Source organism: Vulpes vulpes, chromosome 5, assembly GCF_048418805.1.
Source record: "Vulpes vulpes isolate BD-2025 chromosome 5, VulVul3, whole genome shotgun sequence".
NCBI lineage: Eukaryota > Metazoa > Chordata > Mammalia > Carnivora > Canidae > Vulpes > Vulpes vulpes.
In genome coordinates, this window is record NC_132784.1 from 50,726,559 (window position 1) to 50,747,502 (window position 20,944).

A 20,944-nucleotide genomic window follows, 5' to 3' on the forward strand; every position below is an offset into this window, starting at 1 on the left:
TGTGTTTAAGTTAAATTTACGAGTGGGATTTGGAGCATTACACTCTCTTAAATATTTCAGGTCATTGCTGATGACTCTTGAGTAAAGAGATCATGTTTGTCCTTTTTGGTTCCTATCTAGATACTGTCTTCTCCCTGAACCTTAAATAACATATGATTCATACAATGGTAACCAATGGTTATTACGAATGTTTTACCCTAACCTGAAGGAGATGGTAACAGGTTTGGGGTTGTTTGCTTGATATTAGTTGAACAATACAAATGTTCAACGCTACTCCCATTAACATGTGAAGAGAAACAGGGTTGAGTTTAGGAAGAAATTGCTGAATGATCTCTTTGAAAAGTTTTGCAGTATTTAATTTATGGTCATATGTAGCAAAGAAATGGTGGGGCAGCTCTGCCTTGGTTCTGTCTCTTGTGGTAAAGTGAGTCACACATTGACGAGAGCGCTCCAATAGTGACAACTGTGTAACATTCCCACAGGACATGTGGACATTCCTTCTTGAGTCACCTTTCTGTTTTTGTTTTTTAAGATTTTATTTATTTATTCCTGAGAGACACAGAGAGATAAAGAGAGAGAGAGAGAGAGAGAGAGAGGCAGAGACACAGGCAGAGGAAGAAGTAGGCTCTGTGCAGGGATCCCAATGCAGGAATCAATCCCGGAACTCCAGGATCATGCCCTGGGCCAAAGGCAGGCGCCAAACCACTGAGCAACCCAGGGATCCCTGCCTTTCTGTTTTTATCTTTCTTTTTATCATGCATTTTCTTCTGCAGAAACCAAACAGTAACTAATTATATCCATAAATGTAACACCTAAAATGTAAATATGTGTACATATTTCTTGATCATACTGTTAACGCCTCCCTTGGCTTCTCTTATCCACCAATTTTTCTAATACTCATTTACCTTTTATGTGACTAATCCTTAAAATAATTTAACATTGAATACATGTGACCAGGGAAACACTTCTTTGTGACTTGCATTTCAATCCATTTTAGCAGAATCCCAAAAAAGCTCATTCAGTCTGGTGCTACAGACTACATCCTGTGATGGATGGGAGTTACTGACAGCTCCTCTAATTTAATTTTTGCCGATGGTGTAGATTTAACCCATTACTGTCTTAGGGTTTGAGATGGAGTTTCTCTTTACTATCTTTTGCTTCTTTTTGGACTAAAAATTTTGTGAGGACTGGTGTTGATCTGGACATAGAGAAACTGAGCATAATCTCATACTAGTTTTCAGATTATATTCACATTAGTGCCAGGTTTTTATTGCCATAAATATTTTGTCAGATGGATCTATGGTTTATGAAAATGGGCCAAAGAGCAACACAGAGCAAAGTCAGATGGATCCGAGTCTAGTGTCAGACCAGCTTCATAATGTCAGAACAAAGACACAGGTCAGAAACCAAGGCACCAGAAAACACATGTATTAAAAGTACATGGGGGAAGGACTTCCAGGTTCAATGCTAACATATAAAGGGCTTGGAAGATGTCACTGCCTTGATTACAACAAGAAAAAACTGATCAGATTAAAAATTGGTGACTTCTCTTGTATCTATCAGAGAACTGAGATTTCAAGGCAAACCCCCAAATGTGCAGAAACAGACACATCTAGAGAGATACAGCAACCAATATCTCCTTACCCAGATCTGAAGCACTGGAGCCACAAACTATGAGGAACACTTAAATGGTGAGCTGGATGAATTGTTGGCATATAATTGTGGGTAATACGACTGTGAGAAACTCATGGCGGCTGTGGCCTGGGAAGGACCCCACACTTCCTTGAGCTTTCCCTCCAGGAAACCCACCAGATTCTCACCATGAGGACCTGAGAAAGGTCCCCTCATGGCTCTGGCAAGGGAAGGGCAAGATCACCATCGTGAAATATGCCAAGAGCCTCCTCATTAATAAAGACCTACCTACGCTCCAGAGGAAAGGACTTTGCCAGAGCTCAGGTCTCAAACTTAGTCTAGCCTCCTATGATCTTCCTGTCTCACCTAAGAAATTAAAAAGTAGTAATAATAACATAATCAACAGGGGCCAGGCCTTCATGGAAATGGATTTGAAGGCTTAACAACCAGGGATAGGAGTAGGGGGCAGAAGAGGGAAGGAATTCCACTGGAGAAACATTTGCAAATGTCACAGACCAAAGACACACCAAAGGCTGTAATAACAAATTTTAATAACATTGAGAGTAAATTGGAGCACTCAAAATCTTACCCAATCATCTGATTAAAGAAAAATGGTGTTATTCTCTAGAAATACTTTTGAATACCTGGGATAAAGGTTCCAATGAATAGGTGACTGAATAAAAAGATTGTCTTAAGAATAAGTTTCTAGAAAAATTAAAAATCGGTTAAATTTTAAAGAGTGCAGAAAGCTATCAGAGCTTCTTAAATTTTTGTCTTACAAATATAATTTGGCATCTCTCTCCCAGGATTTGGAGAATTTTGCTTGACATTTTAGACTCGGGTATATTTTAAACTCATAATCCAGAAAGGACCTCCACTTCTTTGGCCACATTATAAGATTGACACTGTCTACGGATTGTTTTCTTTCTTCAGTGTTTGTTTCTGCAGGTCAAGTGGTACTTAGTATAATTTTGTGGTATTTAAATATTTTAATTAACAGTTTTCCATTAAAAAATAAACAAAAGCCAACTTCTTACTTGGAATTTTGGAGGTTATATGTTACAAATAAATTGATATTTTGTGTAAAGACAAACCTGTCTAGTTTTAAAAATCAGTAGACTCCACTAAAATTAAAGTCAAGAAAAATATGCGATAGCTCTGTTCTTGGGGAGGTGGGTGAACCCTAACACCCATATCCAATCTCAGTAACATTATTAAAAATGAACTGTTGGCCGTGATTCCAGTACTACTAGCTGGGAGTATTGATATGGATTGTAACTTGTATTTGTTTGTTCACTAATTCATTCATAAGTAATCTTGGATATATTTGGACATACCTGTAATATATTCAGGTAATCTAGAAGGTCCTGAATTTATATTAAAGTTATCTAAAATGTGTCATTAAGAAACTACCACCTAGTGAGTAGAGACATCTGTCAGTGGTAAAAGTTCTTTAGCAGCCAACCCTGGGAAGAATATGATATTTTTATATCATTTGAAAAGAAGTTATACCCTGCCTGTGCCACTCTGAAAGCTAAAGGATATCCTCACTGATATATATGCAAGGGGCACTGTTTCTGGAACAAGTGAGGCAAATATAAAAGTGGTATTCAGAGTGACACCTGGATGGCTCGGTTGGCTAAACATCTGCCTTTGGCTCAGGTGATGATCCCGGGGTCCTGGGATTGAGTCCTACATCGGGCTCCCCGCTGAGTGGGGAGCCTGCTTCTCCCCCCTGCTTGTTCTCTCTCTCAAATAAATAAATAAATAAATAAATAAATAAATAAATAAATCTTTTTTAAAGAGTGGTGTTCAGAACTTGTCCACATGTGCAGTACGTGTGTTTGCAGTGTTCTCGCCAAAGTATTGAGCTCCAAGTGTCTTCCTGCTGGTGGACTCCTGGAGTTGCTACATTTTCTACCTGTTTTCCAAGGGTTGTGCCCTAGAGCTGTTATAAGTCACCCATATCACATCACTCAAATAAATTTACTGGTTTTCTATAACAGTCAACATCAGCTTCCAAAGATAAGAACCAAGAGCTCCAACTCTTTCAGACACAAGTCTAAATATTACATAGGCTTCTTATTGTTCCTTGCTCAGGGCATTGGGTAAACATTCGCCATCTAGAACCTCATATCCTCTGGTACTAGGACATTTTCTAGAATTGATTCCAGGTTTTATGCTCCTTTCTCTTTATTTTTTCTGAAGGGAGACAGAGGATGACGGCTATGCAGGAAGAACCAGGGCTTAATGACCCAAGTCAAGGTTCTAGGGTAACTTTTTCAGGAAATGAAGATAGCTGGAAACAACTGCTTCATCACTGAGAATCTAGAGAGATTATCTAGGTTACTGGGGAAGAGTTTAAGATAAATTTATGGTAAATACAAAACTATTAATGTAAAAAGAGACAATTATTAGCTCTAGATGAAAACCCAAGTTCTGTAGGAGAGAAAGCAAGATCATTTTTACCATTTGTTTCAATTAGCAATATTCGTTCCTTGGATAAACTTCATTGGCTATGATACTGCCACTGCGCAAAGCTCAGTTTTACAATTTGATTTAACTGAGAAGAGTGTTGGCAAAGTCATAAAGACATAAACACCAAACATTGAAATAATCAAATTTTAATACAAATACTTTGGAAGGATGGGCACATGAGAAATGTATGCATATGTGGTGAATTTGTGGAGAGGAAAGCTTCTGCATCAATGTCTATTTTTTTAATCCAGTAGTAAGATAAGCACGCTATTCAGAAAAGTAGAGAAGTAAAACAATTGGAGGAAGTGAAATTTGTCATCTCAATGGAGGGAAAATGAAAAGGGCAGGAAAAAACTTTCTTCTTCTTCTTTTTTTTTTTTTTTTAACAAAAACCCTTGTATGACTTTGAACTACATGCATCTAGAAAACACACTGAATGTTGCATTGAGATAGAAGTAACAAAGCATCAGTGGTTTGAATTTTCCTGCATTTAACTCTTTATGTTAATATGATTCTAGAGGGCTTTTTCCTCTAATATTCTTTGCTGGCAAGTAAAACTAATGATAGTGAAACATTGCACTTTATTCATTCAAACAGCAGAATACAGTATGTCGAGTACGTTGCATGTCCTACAAAGCCAGAGCATCTGAAATTACACATAAAATTAGAAAAAATGTTCTAAACAAGGTGACTATATAACTCATCATTCCTATAACTCAACAGGGACAGTAGGCAATAAATGGGAATTATTGCAGACATTTATCACACATATCCTCAGATTACGTCTTTTATTATACCTTACAACACAGTTGGTGCTTTGAATCTGAAATAATATCTAAACCAACCTTGAAGATTTGTAAAATTCCCTTAGAAATCATTGCAGTGAATTCCAGAAGCCACAGTTCTACATATGCATCACCAGCAATAGAAACGTCTCTTAAAATACTTGTTTATATGTTTCGGATAAATATGTTAGAGCCTAGAGACTTGACTTAGAATAATTCCAGTGAAAAGGCCAGTTGAAAAATATATTAATTTATGCAAAGGCCTGAATGTGAATGTCGACACTTTATAGACACTATGTTCTAATTGTAGTGAAACTAATGGTGATACTTAATTGTGTGATAGGTTTGCATCACTTTTTACTTTTCAAAGATTTTTTTTTCACTATTGTGGAAAGAAGTTAAACATTGCACTCACAATTTGGTGCCTCCACCTAAACTTTATAAGCATTCAATACCTCCAATTTTGCTGAAATCTCATACAAGCAGTACAGAATATAGCACATTATTATAAATCAAGGAGAAGCATTTTGATTACAGCAATTTCTAATTACAAAGTGGACTCTACCAATTTGGAAAGTACTGTAATGTAGGTGTAATTTAAGATAGTTCTATATAAGCCAACATAATTTGAATATTTACGATGAAAGTAAACTTACTAAAGTTACTTTTATCTTCCTTTGTCTTGTAAATTGATAACCAATGTATTTTAAATTTATATGTATAATACTTTAGTAATAAACTGAGTTACTTAAAAATCCTATAAATTTAGTATTTACTAACTAAAGAATATAGCCTCATTTACTGTCTGGCACCCATAAGCATAATCACAAGCTAGTGAAATTTCAATTCTATTTTTTCAGTGTACATAAAGGCCTTTAAGTAATATCTCAAGGTTTCTCTGATGATAATATAATCAATATCTAATCATCATAGGTTAATGGCATATATCCTTTCCCTGACAAAACTGTATACTCTATAATGACATTTAACAAACTTACCTAACTTGACATCACTTACCAATTCCCTTTAATTAGTTACCTTACTGTAAATATTCAAATTTACAGTTATGGCATTCAAAGGAAACACAGATTTTTAATGTAATATATATCATCATAAATTATGTACATAAAAAAATTTTAGGAAGCATCTTGTCCCCCAAGTAGCACCTTTCAAACAAGATTTAAAATATAATTTAATTCAAATCTGACTTTTTATTCTGTGGAACTGTTTTCTTAGTAACAACCAGAATAGTGGGTACAACAGATTAGGGGGAAATATATATATATGTACATATATATGTGTGAGTGTAATACACATACAAACAATATACTATATATACCACATAGTATCTATATAGTAGATATATATGTGTGTATAGAGTTACAAAACTCTAGCAAATTAAGAATAATATTAAACAGACAACAATGAAAGTGCTTTGCTAATAGGTAAAGATGTCCAAAGAAAATTAGTGAGCAGAACTTCATCAGCATGAACACCTGAGAGTGAAATAAGACCAGTAGCTAGGGGTGGGGGGGTGGGGTCAAAGAAATTCCAGCAGGATTTAAAAGAGTCCCAAATGCCTGAATAATCCTAAACTTTGCAGAGGAACAATACAGAAAGAAGACGGACAGAGTATATAGTTCTCGTAAATATTCTGAGTGACAGATTAAAGAAAACATCCATGGAAAAAGAGGCAGAGTTCAAATGTTCTGGAGGCTCTGCTGCCAAAGTCTTCCATGAGTGAAACCACCAGGACAGTTGCATCGGGTTGTACTCTGCACTCCCCCATCCCCCAACATCTTCTCTGTTCCAGTGGGATTTACATTTCCCCATATTGCGTTGGGAGACATATTTTCCTTCTCACCCAGATTAGTCACTGAGAATCTGGAAATACCTCATGAGAAGTAGACATTTTTACTTTTTCCTTTCTGTTGAAGAAAGCAGGAGCACTCATAATTTCTGTAACTCACAGAATAACTGCTATTGGGCAGGCATACAGTTAAAGCTATAGTCATAAAGCATCCACTGACTCACTTAAAACTGTAAATTACAGCTTAGAATCTTCCTAGATAACATGAGAATTTGGTTTTGGTTCACTTAAAATTATCAAAAAAATCTACAAGTTGGATACTTACATGCAATTTCTGTGGTGAGTGTTTTAGTGATGAGTAACAAATATTTGAGACATGAATGATCGCTGTCTTTAGTAATGACCATTCGAGTTTCAAAGTGATAATGACCATTATTTAGCTTCAGAAATACTTTACATTGTTTGACTCCATCTAGAATTTGGGCAATGGCAGGATGGCCACTAATTGCTCTGTAGTGATATCACTAGGGTTGTCTTTGGCTAAACTGTGGAGCAAGACAAGTTTCTCTCTGTATCTTCCCATTCTTTGTTCCCTGTTCCCCTTCCCTTTAGCTTCCCAATGTTCCTCCCCATCATGTTTCTACCACAACCAAAACCACACTTCCAACTAATATTCTCTTTCCTATATTCAGATTTTCCACAATTATTTTTTTCCACAATTATTTAAGGAAAAAAACAACTAATAATGCTTAGATGCCTCTTTTGAGAGGATTTACATAACAAAAATAATTCTCAAAAGTGGAAAATTTAAATATCAAAAACCTTAACTTATTATTGGACCATCATCTACTATACTTTCTCATGAAGCTAGGCCACGGAGAGTGCAAGAATTCTATGTAAAGTCAGAAATTACTTCATGTGATAATAAAAAGGGATGAGACTTCCCTATCACATTTATCTTCCTCTTGACCATTCATTTGTTTGCTGCCAGCTACTCTTCTGGACTCTGCTGATATAGCAGATTTTAAAGTGAGGAGGGAGAGAGCTAACCCAGATCCATCTACATATTCTCTTTTTAATTGGTTAACAAGAGATGTTCTGGAATGTCCTTGCAGTCCACGTTTGTTGGTCACCAGCCCAGCTTCCAGGCCCCATCTCCCTCCTCTAATGATACTATGAATCTCCCAGTAATGTGCTTTGGCCTAACTCCTGGTTCTAGAGGTGGACCCTTCATTGACCTAAACCATTTCATTCTTTCCAGCCATGATGCCTGTTTAATGATGGACAAATGACCAAATGTACTTATTCTATCAGAGAATTAACAAGGCAAAAACAAGGATTATGAATTGCCAGGAGTTGTTCAAAACACAACAGAAACATGTGTATAAGAGTTAGGCTAACACCAATAAAGTGATTCCAACACCATGAAAGGGGATCCAGAAACAGGTTTATACCCATACTTAATTCTAGAGATGACATTTAAACCTTTGTAAATAACATTTGCCTGAAGTTTGATCTCCCCTGGATTGTTCCATTATGTGATTCCGTAAGTTTCCCTTTATTGTAAGCTAATTAGAGTCATATTTTCTGAAACATTTCTGCTAAGAAAGTTCTCTAGGTTATAAAGTATTTTTCCTTTCAAATTAAATACATTTAGTCAACTGGTATCCAGGGTAGGCACTGAATAGTGGGAAAAGATTATATAAAGATTCACATACATAACAGTCATCATAAATTTGCTTAGATCAAGAAAAAAGCTTAGATTCTGGTCTTTGGCCTATGAGAGAAGGCTGGGTAGTTGACATAAACATCTTCTGTGGCGCCATCCGATGATTGATTAGTAGGGTTGGGATTTCTATAGTTGTTGCCTGCCTAGAAAGACAGACAGAATGTCAATGATTCACTTCATTTCAGCAGCCAGTAAATATACTCAAAACAAATCTCTCCTTAAATTAACCACAATGTAAGTCTGATTTCTATTATAATTAATTTCATAAAAGATTCTCTTCATCGTATTGAACTTCTATGAGAAATCACATTTTTGACTTGCAGGGCTCAGAGTGCAATGCAACAAAAGACTACTCTAGATTGTCACTTGCTATGTTAGATTATGAAACACTTAGTCTTTAAACTTTCCCCCAATGTCCCAGGCTGTTTTGATAAGAACCATTATTTTCATTTTTATATGGAAGTCTAGTATAGCACTTCCCATAGTAGGTACTCAATAATTTCTGTTCAATGAATGCTTTAATAAACAATACTTTTAAAGTACACAATCTTGTCTGAAAGTAAACAACTAAACACAATAAGAGAAATTAAAATAAACTGGCATTACTTTCAAGATGATGTTATATAATCATTAACATTCTCTTCACTAGTCATTTTGACCACTTATATATATGCATGTGGCAGAAAATCTGTAGGCAGTTAAGAGAGAGAGAGAGAAATTAAGAGGAAAAGAACAGAGAGGGGTCTTTTGGCGAGTAGTTTGGAAATTGAGAGTGGTTTTGCAGGGATAAAGCACAAGCAAAGTTGCAATGTCACTGGTACTTCCATAGCCTGTCTAAAACCCCAAAACAATCAAGCAGGTCTAGCTTCTTTCTCTTTCACATCCAACTTATTATCTAACTTTGTAATCATCATTCAAAATATAATTATTCTACAAAAGTCTGAAAAATTTGAATACTTAATGTGGGAAGTTGCAAAACTCCTTTCTTCCTCTGACATTCACAGCAGTAAATGTGGCTTTAGATTGGTGTGAGTGGACAACAGCTAAGGACAAAGAAGGGAGCCCAAAATTGTGTATGACAGAGGACCGTTTTATTGCTTGCTGGACCAGCAGATGAAACAAGGCAAGACTTCTTTAGTCTTTCCAGTTACTATCAAAAAGCCAGCCATGAATTCTTTAGAAAAAAAAAAAATCTGTTGTGTAAAAAGTATCAGAAGAAAAAAGTTAAACCGATAGATAAATAGGTAACAGAGAAATCTGAAGCACACATATTAGATTGTTAGAAGCTTTTTATTATTTGATGTTTTGACCATGCAGAATTCAATTGCAAATAATTAAATTCAAGAGAAATGGATGTAATTTTAGATAACACTTGGGGAAATGTTTTGTGTAAAATTTTATAAACAAGGGCAGTGGCTTGGTCAAGTGGCTCAGTCAGTTATGCATCTAACTCTTGGTTTCAGCTCAGGCTGTGATCTCCCAGTTGTGGGATCAAGTCTTGTGTAGGGCTCCATGCTCAGTGGGAGGTTGCTTGAAGGCTCTCTCCCTCTACCCCTTCCCCCACTCCCTCTCTCCGTCTCTTTCTGTCTAAAATAAAATAAATAGGGCACCTGGGTGGCTTAGTCAGTTAAGCATCTGCCTTCGGTTGAGGTCATGGTCTTAGGGTCCTGGGATCGAGTCCTGAATTGGGATCCCTCTGGAGTCTGCTTCTCCCTCTACACTTCCCCCTGCTCATGATCTCACTCTCTCTCTTTCTCTATCAAAAAAAATAAAATCTTTAAAAAATAAAATATCTTTTCAAAACATTGCAAACAGAATAATATATGTTAAAGAGATAATCTGACTAATAGTGGAGACAATGAGCATGAAAATAAGCAACCCTCTTATCCAGAAGAGATTTTCTATTCTTTCAATTAAACAAGGAGCAGGGGAAGGTGGAGTGAGGAAGAAAATGTTACAATTCATGAGACTCCTGCAGCCCAACAGAAATTCGAGCATTCTTTAATTAATAAATCAATAGAAATATAATAATGATAATGAATATCATAGCATTGTGTTTTTCTAATATGCTTGCTATGCCTTATGACCTAAAACATTACTATGCCCTGTACTAGGTCAGGTGGTATCCTCCCAAAATTTATGTCCTTCCTAGACCTTCAGAATATGACCTTATTTGGAAGTAGGGTTGCTGCAGATATAATTAGTTACGATGAGGTCATATTGGAGTAAGTGGGCCCTTAGTCTAACAGCACAGCTGCCCTCCTAAAAAGAGAAGAGATACAGATGTGCATGTGTCTACACATACTGAGGAATGTCATGAGAAGACAGAGGCAGAGATTGGAGTGATGAGTCCAGAAGCCAAGGAATGCCAAGGACTGCCAACCACCACCAGAAGATAGGAGGGAAGCATAGGACAGATTCTCATCCCAAGAGGGAACATATCTTACTGAGACTTTGATTTTGGATTCCAACCCTCCAGAACTGCAAGAGAATAGATTCTTGCTGTCTAAGTAGCCTACTTGGTAGTAGGTTTGTTGTGGCAGCCCTAAGAAACTTATACACATAGTGGTAATCCACAGGGCTGACTATTATGATGTCCCGGCAGTTGGAGCTTTATTTGTATTCATGTAAAACAAATTGTTTCAAAGGGCGTCAATAACAAGAGAATAGGTCAGAAAACAGGTGTTTCCTCAAATAACTGATACACTACATGGCCAGGTAACTGAAAGGAGAACAGTAAGGTTGTGGACTGCAAAATGGACCAACATTACAGGATATTATAATGCAGAAAAGGGGACAAATGACAGCTCTGAGAAAACTTACCTTATTCTGTGCACCCCAGGACTCTTTAAATAATTCTTTCTGTCTCCTTCTCCTGAGAATACATATTCAATAGAGGCATTAAGGTCTTACACTCCAGCACCAGTACTATTGCACTGAGTAATATACCATACCTGTAGCCCAGCCCAAATGCCCTCATTAACTATGTTGAAGTAGCATCCACAGTTGCCTCATACATACCTACTCAAAATTCCCTGGACCTAAATATTCATTTTCCACAGATGGTGAAGGCATCGAAATGGATATCCAGCTAGTGCACATTAGTAATTAATTTCGGCAAGCTTACTAAAGAATGGTTCATGGTGGGTTATTGCATAGATGACTTACTGCCTTCTCCAAATAATCTCGAGCTTCAGGATTTCCCACAATCAAAAACTTCCTTTTAAATGCCAACTGTGTAAGTTCTCAGATGACAGTGGAAATATAGTTAAGCTTTAAAGAAACTTCTGGGTGTTTGACTAAACCTCCTAAATGGATTATTTTATTTAGCTTTCATCAAAAACTCTATATTTAACTCAGATTGGGAACCTGAGACAAGGCCCTACATCGCGTGGTTGGTTAGTGATAGTATTGAGACTTGAATCCACAGCCTTCCCTTGTGACTACTAGGCTCACTGCTTCAGGGGCCACGTGCCGCAGTTCAGTGGGCCCTCTGGAGCCATGCTATTTTCTAAACCCTCCACCATTTGAATGAAAACTACAAAAAGCTAACATCAGGAGGAATCTGAAAAGAAAATTCAAGAGACAAAGAAAAGAGGCTACTATAATTGAATGCCATGGATGAAATGACTCTACCCAAATGCATGAAAATAGTTATTATGGCAGATGATGACTGTTTTTTTTTTCCATCTCCCTAAGGAAAAGATTTTTATCAGACCACAGAAGAGACAGGTTAGATGCAAAAATATAGGGTTATTTTCCTTTATGTAAAAGAATGAAGTTGTAATTCCTTCATGGAAAGTTTATTTTTTTTTTTTAAAGATTTTATTTATTTATTCTTGAGAGATAGAAGGAGAGACAGAGCCAGAGACACAGGCAGAGGGAGAAGCAGGCTCCATGCACCGGGAGCCCGACGTGGGATTCGATCCCGGGTCTCCAGGATCGCGCCCTGGGCCAAAGGCAGGCGCCAAACCGCTGCGCCACCCAGGGATCCCCCTTCATGGAAAGTTTAAAAACCAGCCAAGCTAGTCTGTCTCCATGGAAAGGTTGTTCAAATGATGGATGTTGTTCACTATGGAATCCTCCTACTGTGTCGACATGATCACAAACTGATCTTATTCTATGTGTGTGTGTTTACTTATGAAGAAGCTTTTATGTGGTTAATTTATTTGATTTTTTGATGTGTAAGTTTATTATGTGAAAGTTATGCTTCCAGGTCATTCATATAAATTATTTACTCCTTCAAAGAAATCTGTGACATAGATGTTATTACCATCCTCTTTTCACAAATGAGGAAACAAACCTATGACCTTGGATTGTTTGTTAAATCATGGTTCACAAGGCTGGCTATATCATAATACAGATTAACTTTCCCAAAAAGGTCCAAATATATACACTGTTTACATCAGCCTAAAATACTCAATATTATGAAGAAAAGAGAACAAGAAACAGAGTCAGATGATCTGTGTTTAACTCACGCTTGGCGATTTACCAGTTATTTGCATCTATACAGTTCAGTCCTCTAGTCTATTAAATAAAGAGAGTAAACACTGTGGTTTGTTCTAGGTTGACTGACCATTCTGGTTTGCTGGATTCTAAGGAGTTTCCCCCAGAGTTGAGGGATTTTCAGTGCTGAACCTGGGAGTCCCAGGCAGAGCAAAACAGCCTATTTGTCATGAGCATCAAAGTTGACAACAAAAGGCAAAAATAAGTATCTAACATTTTGCACACTAAACATTTCATTTTTTCCTACAGACACAGGCGTCAGCATATAGACTATCTTTTGGCTCCTGCCATGCCTCACCAGGGCTAGCCACATCCACCAGCCATGTTCTCTTAACAGTGTCACCATCTTGATCTTTCACTGGAAGCACCACAACCTGAGAGCAGAGAAGGTGCAGGAAATGCCCCTGTGCACACAGGCAACGAAGTACTGGGTGTGAAGCAAGGTCTCCGTCTCATTCAGGCCCACTGTTATCTCCTCTAGCTTCTCCCCAAGTCCACACATCTAAAGCGGCAATATTATTTTAAGTGGTCACAAAAAGACAGAGTTCTGAAGGCCATTGTTTAAGCCCTTGGGTCATTTTTCAAAATGTTTCCACTCTAAGTAACAACCACGAACTGATACGGGCAACCAGGTAGACAGAGCAATGCCTCTTTCTTTGTGATGTTTGCCCATGATTACGCATTCAAGTCCACAAATCTTTTTATCACATCTAACCAAGTGGGACAATCTATCCTACAGTTCAATTTAGCTATTCATGTAAAAGTGATGCATTTTCATGAAGCTGAATCCATCATGTCCAAGCTCTGTGACCCCCCAGAGATACGTACTGTCACTCATGCCCTCCTACCATGTAGCCTGCGGCCCCAGGTACTCCTGCTGTCACAGCTGCCCTCGGTGTATTGCTCATCAACCAGGGCAAAGCAGTCAAAAAATCCTCAGTGTCACTAACATCCTGGGTTCCTTACCTCAATTTGCTAATTTGCTCAATTTCCGACCAGGGAAAGGCTTCTAGGGCAGCCCATGACGGGAAGAAAGGGAAAGCGAGAGTTTTGTGTTTCAATTTAATTAGACAAATACTTATTGACCATCCATTATTTGGAAAGATTAGCACTAAATGCTATCAAGCACTAAGAAATGAGTAGAACACAATCCCTGTCATTTTGAACAGAAGGGAGGACAAGCAGAGAAATGATTAAGCGACAAAGCAAACTGCAAGGTGCAGCAGAGCAGAAGTACAATGTGGTTCCAGATGGTGACATCATGTCTCTTTGCAGGGAGGGAGAACTGGGAGGACCTCCCAGGGGAGACACGTGTCCCACGCTTTGAGCTTCAGGAGGAAAGTCAAACATGGGGGAAACCACTCTTTGTTGGCTACCCAAGTAGGAAGAGAGTTGGGTATGTTCACAGAATAAGGCTTGCAGTTCTAACAAAAGTTGTCGACATGGGGGCAGCAAAGTAGAAAATATAAATGAATATTAGATTGGGGTCCCACTAATTAGATGGAAGTCATAACAATGGGTGCCTCTGATGCAAGGTTAATGAATTTTAACATTATTCTGGTGGCAATAGGAAGACAAAGGTTTTACAGGGGAAGGACATGGTCAGTCTAGCTTTTAGAAGAGCAACCAGGAAAAGTCAGATGTGTTAGGAAAAGAGGAGACACCTGGAGCTGGGGGTGGGTTGGAAGCATTCACCAGTATCAAGTGAGTGGTAATACAAGCCTCCAAAGAGGAGAGGTCAGGATATGGAGACGAGACAGAGAAACCTACCTACTAAGATGCATGTACACGCCAGTGTGTGTGTGCATGTGTGTTTGGTACTATTGCTGAGGCAGAAGAGAAGAGGAGATGGATGTACTCCTTCCCTTTCCTGAGAAGAGAACATGTTAGTTGGAACACAAGAATAAAGAGTAATTATCTTACAACAAATACCTAGACAAGTGAGTTGATGAATATGGGACAGTAAGAAAGGGCAGAGTAAACCAAGAATATCCCAGAAAGTTCCCAAGTTGGCCACAAGACAGTAGAAGGTAGGAAACTTTAGCAGAGGTCAATGGCCACCTACTCTCTCTAAGGTGGCCCCTTCCGACACCTTTCTTCCTCAATCATTTTTTAGGAAGAGCACCAGCACTGCTTGTTTCAGAGACAACAACCATTTAAAAGTATTTGTTTACTAGAATGGGCGCTCATATCGTCTCTTATTCACTACTGTCACCATAGATATTTGATGAAGGAATGCATGAAGGCATTACTACTGCTTAATGCTTTTCTTCCCCTTCTCAGAAGCCCTCCCTCTCTCCCTCTTGCCTCTCATCACACACACACACACACACACACACACACACACACACACACACACACCGCCCCTTGCCCAACCGCCTCTTTTCCATGCAGGAGGAGGAAAATAGATGGCACGGCAGACAGAGCAGAGGCACCAGGCAGTTGACTGCCCAGAATATGAAAGCTGTGCTAACTTGAGAGCAGCTCCTATTAATTCTTAAACAAATGACTCTAGCTTTCTCCTTCGATATTACCACAACTACTTCTCTTCTTTTGTGTAAGAAAAAAACTCCAAATGCTGTATGTGAGTGCTAACACAGTTTGGCCAACTATTGGGTCATTAACAGAGAGCCCCTCATATCAGAATGCAAGAGTCAGGATGAATTGCAATACTCACCTTTTATAAGAAATGACAATGATGGTGGTAATTAGGATAACAAACAGCAACAATAAAACTGCCCCTCCAGCCACAAAGAGAATGTATTGGTTATCAGTTTTACCTAGGAGGAAAAAATATATAGTAGGAATTAGGAATTCAGCTAAAGCCAGAAAAAAGAGTGGGAAAATGAGGAAAGGGAACATTAATCAAATACAGTAAAAATTCAAAACAACCCAATGAAAAAAGCTGGATGAAATTAAGGGAAAAAGATAATTTTTACTTTAGAGTCTTCTAAATATTTGTGACTCCTCATAGATTTTTACTAATTCTTGATTCAGCCAGGTTTAACACCTTATGAAGAACAAGAGTAAATAGGTGAAGGGAAGGGTGCCTGGGTGGCTCAATCAGTTACGCATCCAACTCTTGATTTGGGCTCAGGTCCTGATCTCAGGGTCATGAGATCAAGCCTCATGTCACATGTCACACTTGGCTCTGAGCATGGAGCCTGCTTAAGATTCTCCTTCTCCCTTGGTCCCTCCCCCTTTCTCTAAAAAAATAAATAGGTGAAGGGGATTAAGAGGTACAAACTTCCAATTATAAAATAAATAAGCCACAATGATGAAAAGTACAGCATATGGAATATAGTCAACGATGTTGTAATAACTTTCTATGGTGACAGATGGTAACTAGACTTACTGTGTGACCTTTCATAATGGATATAATTGTTGAATCACTATACAGTATACCTGAAACTCATTTAATATATGTCAACTATACTTCAGTTAAAAATTTTAAAAAAGAACAAGAATAGAAAGAGTTACTTGTTTGAGACGGATATCCCTTCACGTTAAGGAGCTCCCAATCACATACATAAAATCTTTTGTAGAAAAAAAACAACTATCAAAACAGTACATAAATAAAGATTACTTCTTAAGACTGGTATATTAAGTATATTCATACAACAGTATAATTTAAGAAATATTTTCTACTCAACCTGAGTTAATGATAAAAAGTGATCAGAAAAAAATCTGTTACTCTGACTCAGTGCTCAGGCAGGAAGAGCAATGATCCAGGAATCTGCAGTTCTCTTCCTGGCTCTGTCACCCCTTAGCTGTGTGACCTCCAGCCAGTTCCTTACCCTCCTCTCCATGCCTTTCTTCATCTGTCAAGTGATGACAATGTCGACAGCTCTAATTACATCACAGAACATTGGTGAGACTCCAATGAGGTAATATTCAAATAAGCAATAAACTACTAGAGCAACATCACCTCTGAAGCGAGATATCAAGGAGTTCTGAAGCATTTTATCTTTAAAATGTCCTCCTGCCCATGAGATGCATCACCCACTGCCTCCCACAGAGCTCCTTCCCAGGGGAAAAAAAATCCCATCAGTATTCCCAGGGACACCCCAGTGGCTCAGTCGGTTAAGCAGCTAACTCTCAACCTTGGCTCAGGTCATGATCTCAAGGTCGTGAGATGGAGCCCTGACTTGGGCTCCCAGGCTCAGCAGGGAGTTTGCTGGAGGTTCTCTCCCTCCCTCTTCTCCTTTTCCTCCCCATCCCTCCAGGCCACTCTCTTTCTCTCCAAAATAAATAAATATATCTTTAAATTTATATGTGCTGTTGCCAGGAACAGGAGTAAATTAGAACCTGGGAGCTGTCCTCATCACCCCCTCTCTCTGGGGCAGCAAGGTTGCCGGTCTTCTCTCCTGCAGGGAGGGGCCAGGAGAAGGCAGATGAACAGCATGATTTCCCTCTAATGCTGAAATTAAAGCCCAATGCTTGTTTGGTGATTCCCATGATGCTGCCTGCAATCCTACAGCAACCTAAAAATCATACTTTTCATTGGCTTCTTCATGATCTTTCCCTTGGATTATTTCTTCCTTCCTGACCTACTATTAACCTGCAATTTTTTTTTTTTTGTGATAACTCAAAGTCTACATCCACTCATTCTTTTGTATAAAGTGAAATTAAGTCAAGTAATAAACATTATTTTCATTTTTCAAACTTGTTGAACCTATAAGGTGAATTAAAGTAGAACAATGTGTGAACTTTAGAGGCTTTGTACATACAGTCTAAGAAAGGCTTTTGTCCAAATATGATGGAGAAAGGAAAAGCTAAATTTATTCAGAACAAAAATATATTGAACCACTCCTACAAAAGGAACAATGAAATTTTCTCCCCATCAAATAGGAAATTAAACTTTTTAAGCTCTTGCTACATTATAAAAAAAATGAACAAAATCCCTGAAATTATTTTGCATTGTAATACAGGACTAAAAAGGACCACACCTGCTATACTGAAATAATTAGAATATCACAGATGCTAGGGTTAAATCAAACAGGCAATCATGGTGAGAAAATGAAAGTTACAATTAAAATATTCATTGACAGTATGCTGGGAAAATTGTTTAACCACTTTTGAAAATGCTATTTAGACCTCTGTTACAGTAAAAAATGAATGAATGAATGAATGAATGAATAAATAAATAAATAAATAAATAGTAAATATATAGGCTTGACCAGGTCAAATGAGAAATATCTGTAGTTAAAATTATCACAAAGAATATGTAGAAACCAAAAAATGGTATCCTTAACACAGCCTTGCTATCAGATAAAGCTATGGGGTGCCCGGGGCTGGGGCTCCATGGGTGGCACCACCGACCCTTGATTTCAGCTCAGGTCATGATCTCAGGGTTGTGAGATCCAGCTTCACCCTCCCTCCAGCACGGAGCCTACTTAGGATTATCTTTCTCTCTCTCCCTCTGCACCCTGTCCCCCACTCGCGGGTACTCTTTCTCTCAAAAACAAAAAAAAAATAGAACAAAAGAAAAAGCTCTAGAGGACAACATGAAAGATATAAATAATGTATTATGAAAAAGCACGTAAAGAACAAGCCCATGTAAAAGGGCCACAGTGGTGAGACGGAGCCTCTCAAGCTCTATTTGAAGGAGTAGGAACTGCTACAGTTTGCATCTGGGAAGGATTCGGTCTGTGTGTGTCACACCCGTTCACTAACTGCTTGCACATTTGATTAATGACCTTATTATAAAGAAATACTCAGAAATGTGAACAAAGGTTTCTGTAAAACACTTACAACTGCAAAAAAAAAAAAAAAAAAAAAAAAAAAGAAGTCTGTATTTCCCAAGAGTAGACTCAGAGCAGGACTCCAGGGCTGTGGTTCTCAAGCTTACTTTGCATCAGCTTCACCTGGGGGCTTATTAAACCACAGGTTGCGGGGCACCCTCCACCGACCTCCAAACCTTTGATCCAGGAGTGTCTGGGTGGGTCTGCATTTGCAGGTCCCATGCAACGTCTATGTTGCTGACCTGAGGCCCATTCTTTGAAAACCTGGGCTAGAGACATTTGGATGATGTGTGTAAGGAATTCCAATAACATGGAAGACTACAGACTGCAGACTGCATAGTTAAGGAAAGCTTCAAAACCAGCATTGACAATTGTGCATGCTGTAATATCTCCACGAAGAAAAGCCTTCAAGGGGGCAAAGGCCAAAATTTTAAAATGATGATCTCCAGAGAGTGGCATTAAAAGCAATTATTTCCTTAGGCTTTTTGGTATTTTCCAAACTTTCTAAAGGATGTACTGTTCTTTTATTAATCAGGAAAAAAAAAAAACAGAATAAAACTGTAAAGGTCTGCATGCTTAGAATAATCTGACACATTTTAGTCATGATATTTAAAGTACAAGATGTAGAGAACTTTTTTTTTGTAGAAGTATATTCAGAATCCTTAAGAATTAAGATGGCATTCCTTATTAAACTCTCAATTAGGTAGAATTAAGTAGAAACCATTGACATGTACTAGTCATCTGGTTCACACTGTTCAATTCTAAGTCCAAACTTTAAATGCAGCCTTCAATACGAAATAGGTTACCTCCTTTTCACCACTTCTAGTGATGTTTGACCTGTTAGAGTCAGATCTGCTTATTGATTCATATTTTAACACAGCCATACTACGGCATTACAGATGAAATGATGTGCAAAAATGATTTGGGTTCCTAAAGGAAAAACATCGACTAGAAGAAAGCTGCTTCTGTACTCACAATACTACTGACACTAACTTCCCCCAAGCTGGCACAGACTCCACAGATAAGGGCTCAGTCCACACTGCCCCCTGCCTCCCCCTTCAGACTCCAATCACAAATCCAGGCCTCCCTACTCCAGACGGACCAACCAGCTATAAATTCAAGGTTCCCATGACCTCCTCCTCAGATTCGATACTTTGCTATAACAGCTCACAGAACTCAGACAACTGCTTTACTTGCTATTACTGGTTTATTAGAAAAGATAAATCTCGGGAAGAGCCAAATGGAAGAGATGGATAAAGCAAGTTCATGAGGGCAGGGAGTACCGGTGCAGCTTCCATGCTGTCTAGGGATGGGCCACCCTCCCAGCACCTCCAGGTGGTCACCAAGCCAGAAGCTCTCTGACATTTAGGGGTTTTATGGAGGTTCCATTACATAGGCACGATTAATTCAATCATTGAATACTGGTGATTAATTCAACCCCACTCCCTCTTCCCTTTTTCAGGGGGTTGGGGTTTAAACAAGCCTCCAATCACGGGGCTGATTCCTCTAGCCCCCATCCTGAAGCTCTCTAGGTACTTCCAGCCACCAGCTGCCTCATTAACTTGCAAAAAGACCCTCCTTGCTCTGGAGATTCCAAGGATTCTAAAAGCTCTGGTGTCAGGGACTCAGGACTGAGACCAAATATAATAGCAAAAAAAGCTCCTAGCACCACGATCACTTAGGAAATGACAAGGGTTTAAGAATTCTGTGAAAGGAACCAGGGGCAGAGATGACATTTTTTGTTATACCACACAGTACTTGATTTATGGAGTTTATAATGTTTTAGAAGGCCCTGGACGTTTAAAAACCCCACAAAGAATGAGCATTTTCCCATAAGAACTAAGAGTAAAAAGCATGGGAGTCAGGGGAGATTCAGTCACACTCCAGAGACGTCGCAACCTAGAGCCTCCTGCCTACAGCCAAGGCTGCTCTGTATTCCTTCCCTGTTCCACCACTGCATTCACATGAACCGTCAGTACTTGGAACCAGGCTGGTGCAGCCACACAACTCGCTAGGCCCTGCACGGCCAAAAACAACAAGGAAAAGCAAAGGGGGTGTGTGCATGCTTCAGGGAGTCAGTCAATAGTTCATAACAATCACTTTTGCCTAAATTCTGCTAATAGATGTTGAGTAATGTTAGCCCTCAGGCCCCTCTCTTAAAGAAAGAATTATTGTGTATTCTCAGCAGCCACTTTTTTTGCTGATTTTTTTTTTCATTTTCATCCCAATGCTGTCTTGATTCATAGGAGGACAAAAGTGT

General features: G+C 38.6%; 1 protein-coding gene and 1 pseudogene across 5 annotated transcripts in view; both read right to left on the minus strand.

Moving 5' to 3' along the window:
• Positions 1-4,024: 4,024 nt before the first annotated feature.
• LOC140599149 (U4 spliceosomal RNA) lies at positions 4,025-4,174 on the minus strand (annotated as a pseudogene).
• A 497-nt stretch (positions 4,175-4,671) lies between these two features.
• Positions 4,672-20,944, minus strand: part of CD226 (CD226 molecule) — a 107,880-nt gene continuing 91,607 nt past the window's right edge. For all 5 annotated transcript variants that reach the window (XM_072758085.1, XM_072758083.1, XM_072758086.1 and 2 more), the window contains exons 5-7: positions 15,618-15,720; positions 11,258-11,309; positions 4,672-8,577 (exon numbers count right to left, since the gene is read on the minus strand). In XM_072758085.1, coding sequence (XP_072614186.1) covers positions 8,464-8,577; positions 11,258-11,309; positions 15,618-15,720 — 269 coding nt within the window. In that variant the 3' untranslated portion in view covers positions 4,672-8,463. The remainder of the gene's footprint in view (positions 8,578-11,257; positions 11,310-15,617; positions 15,721-20,944) is intronic.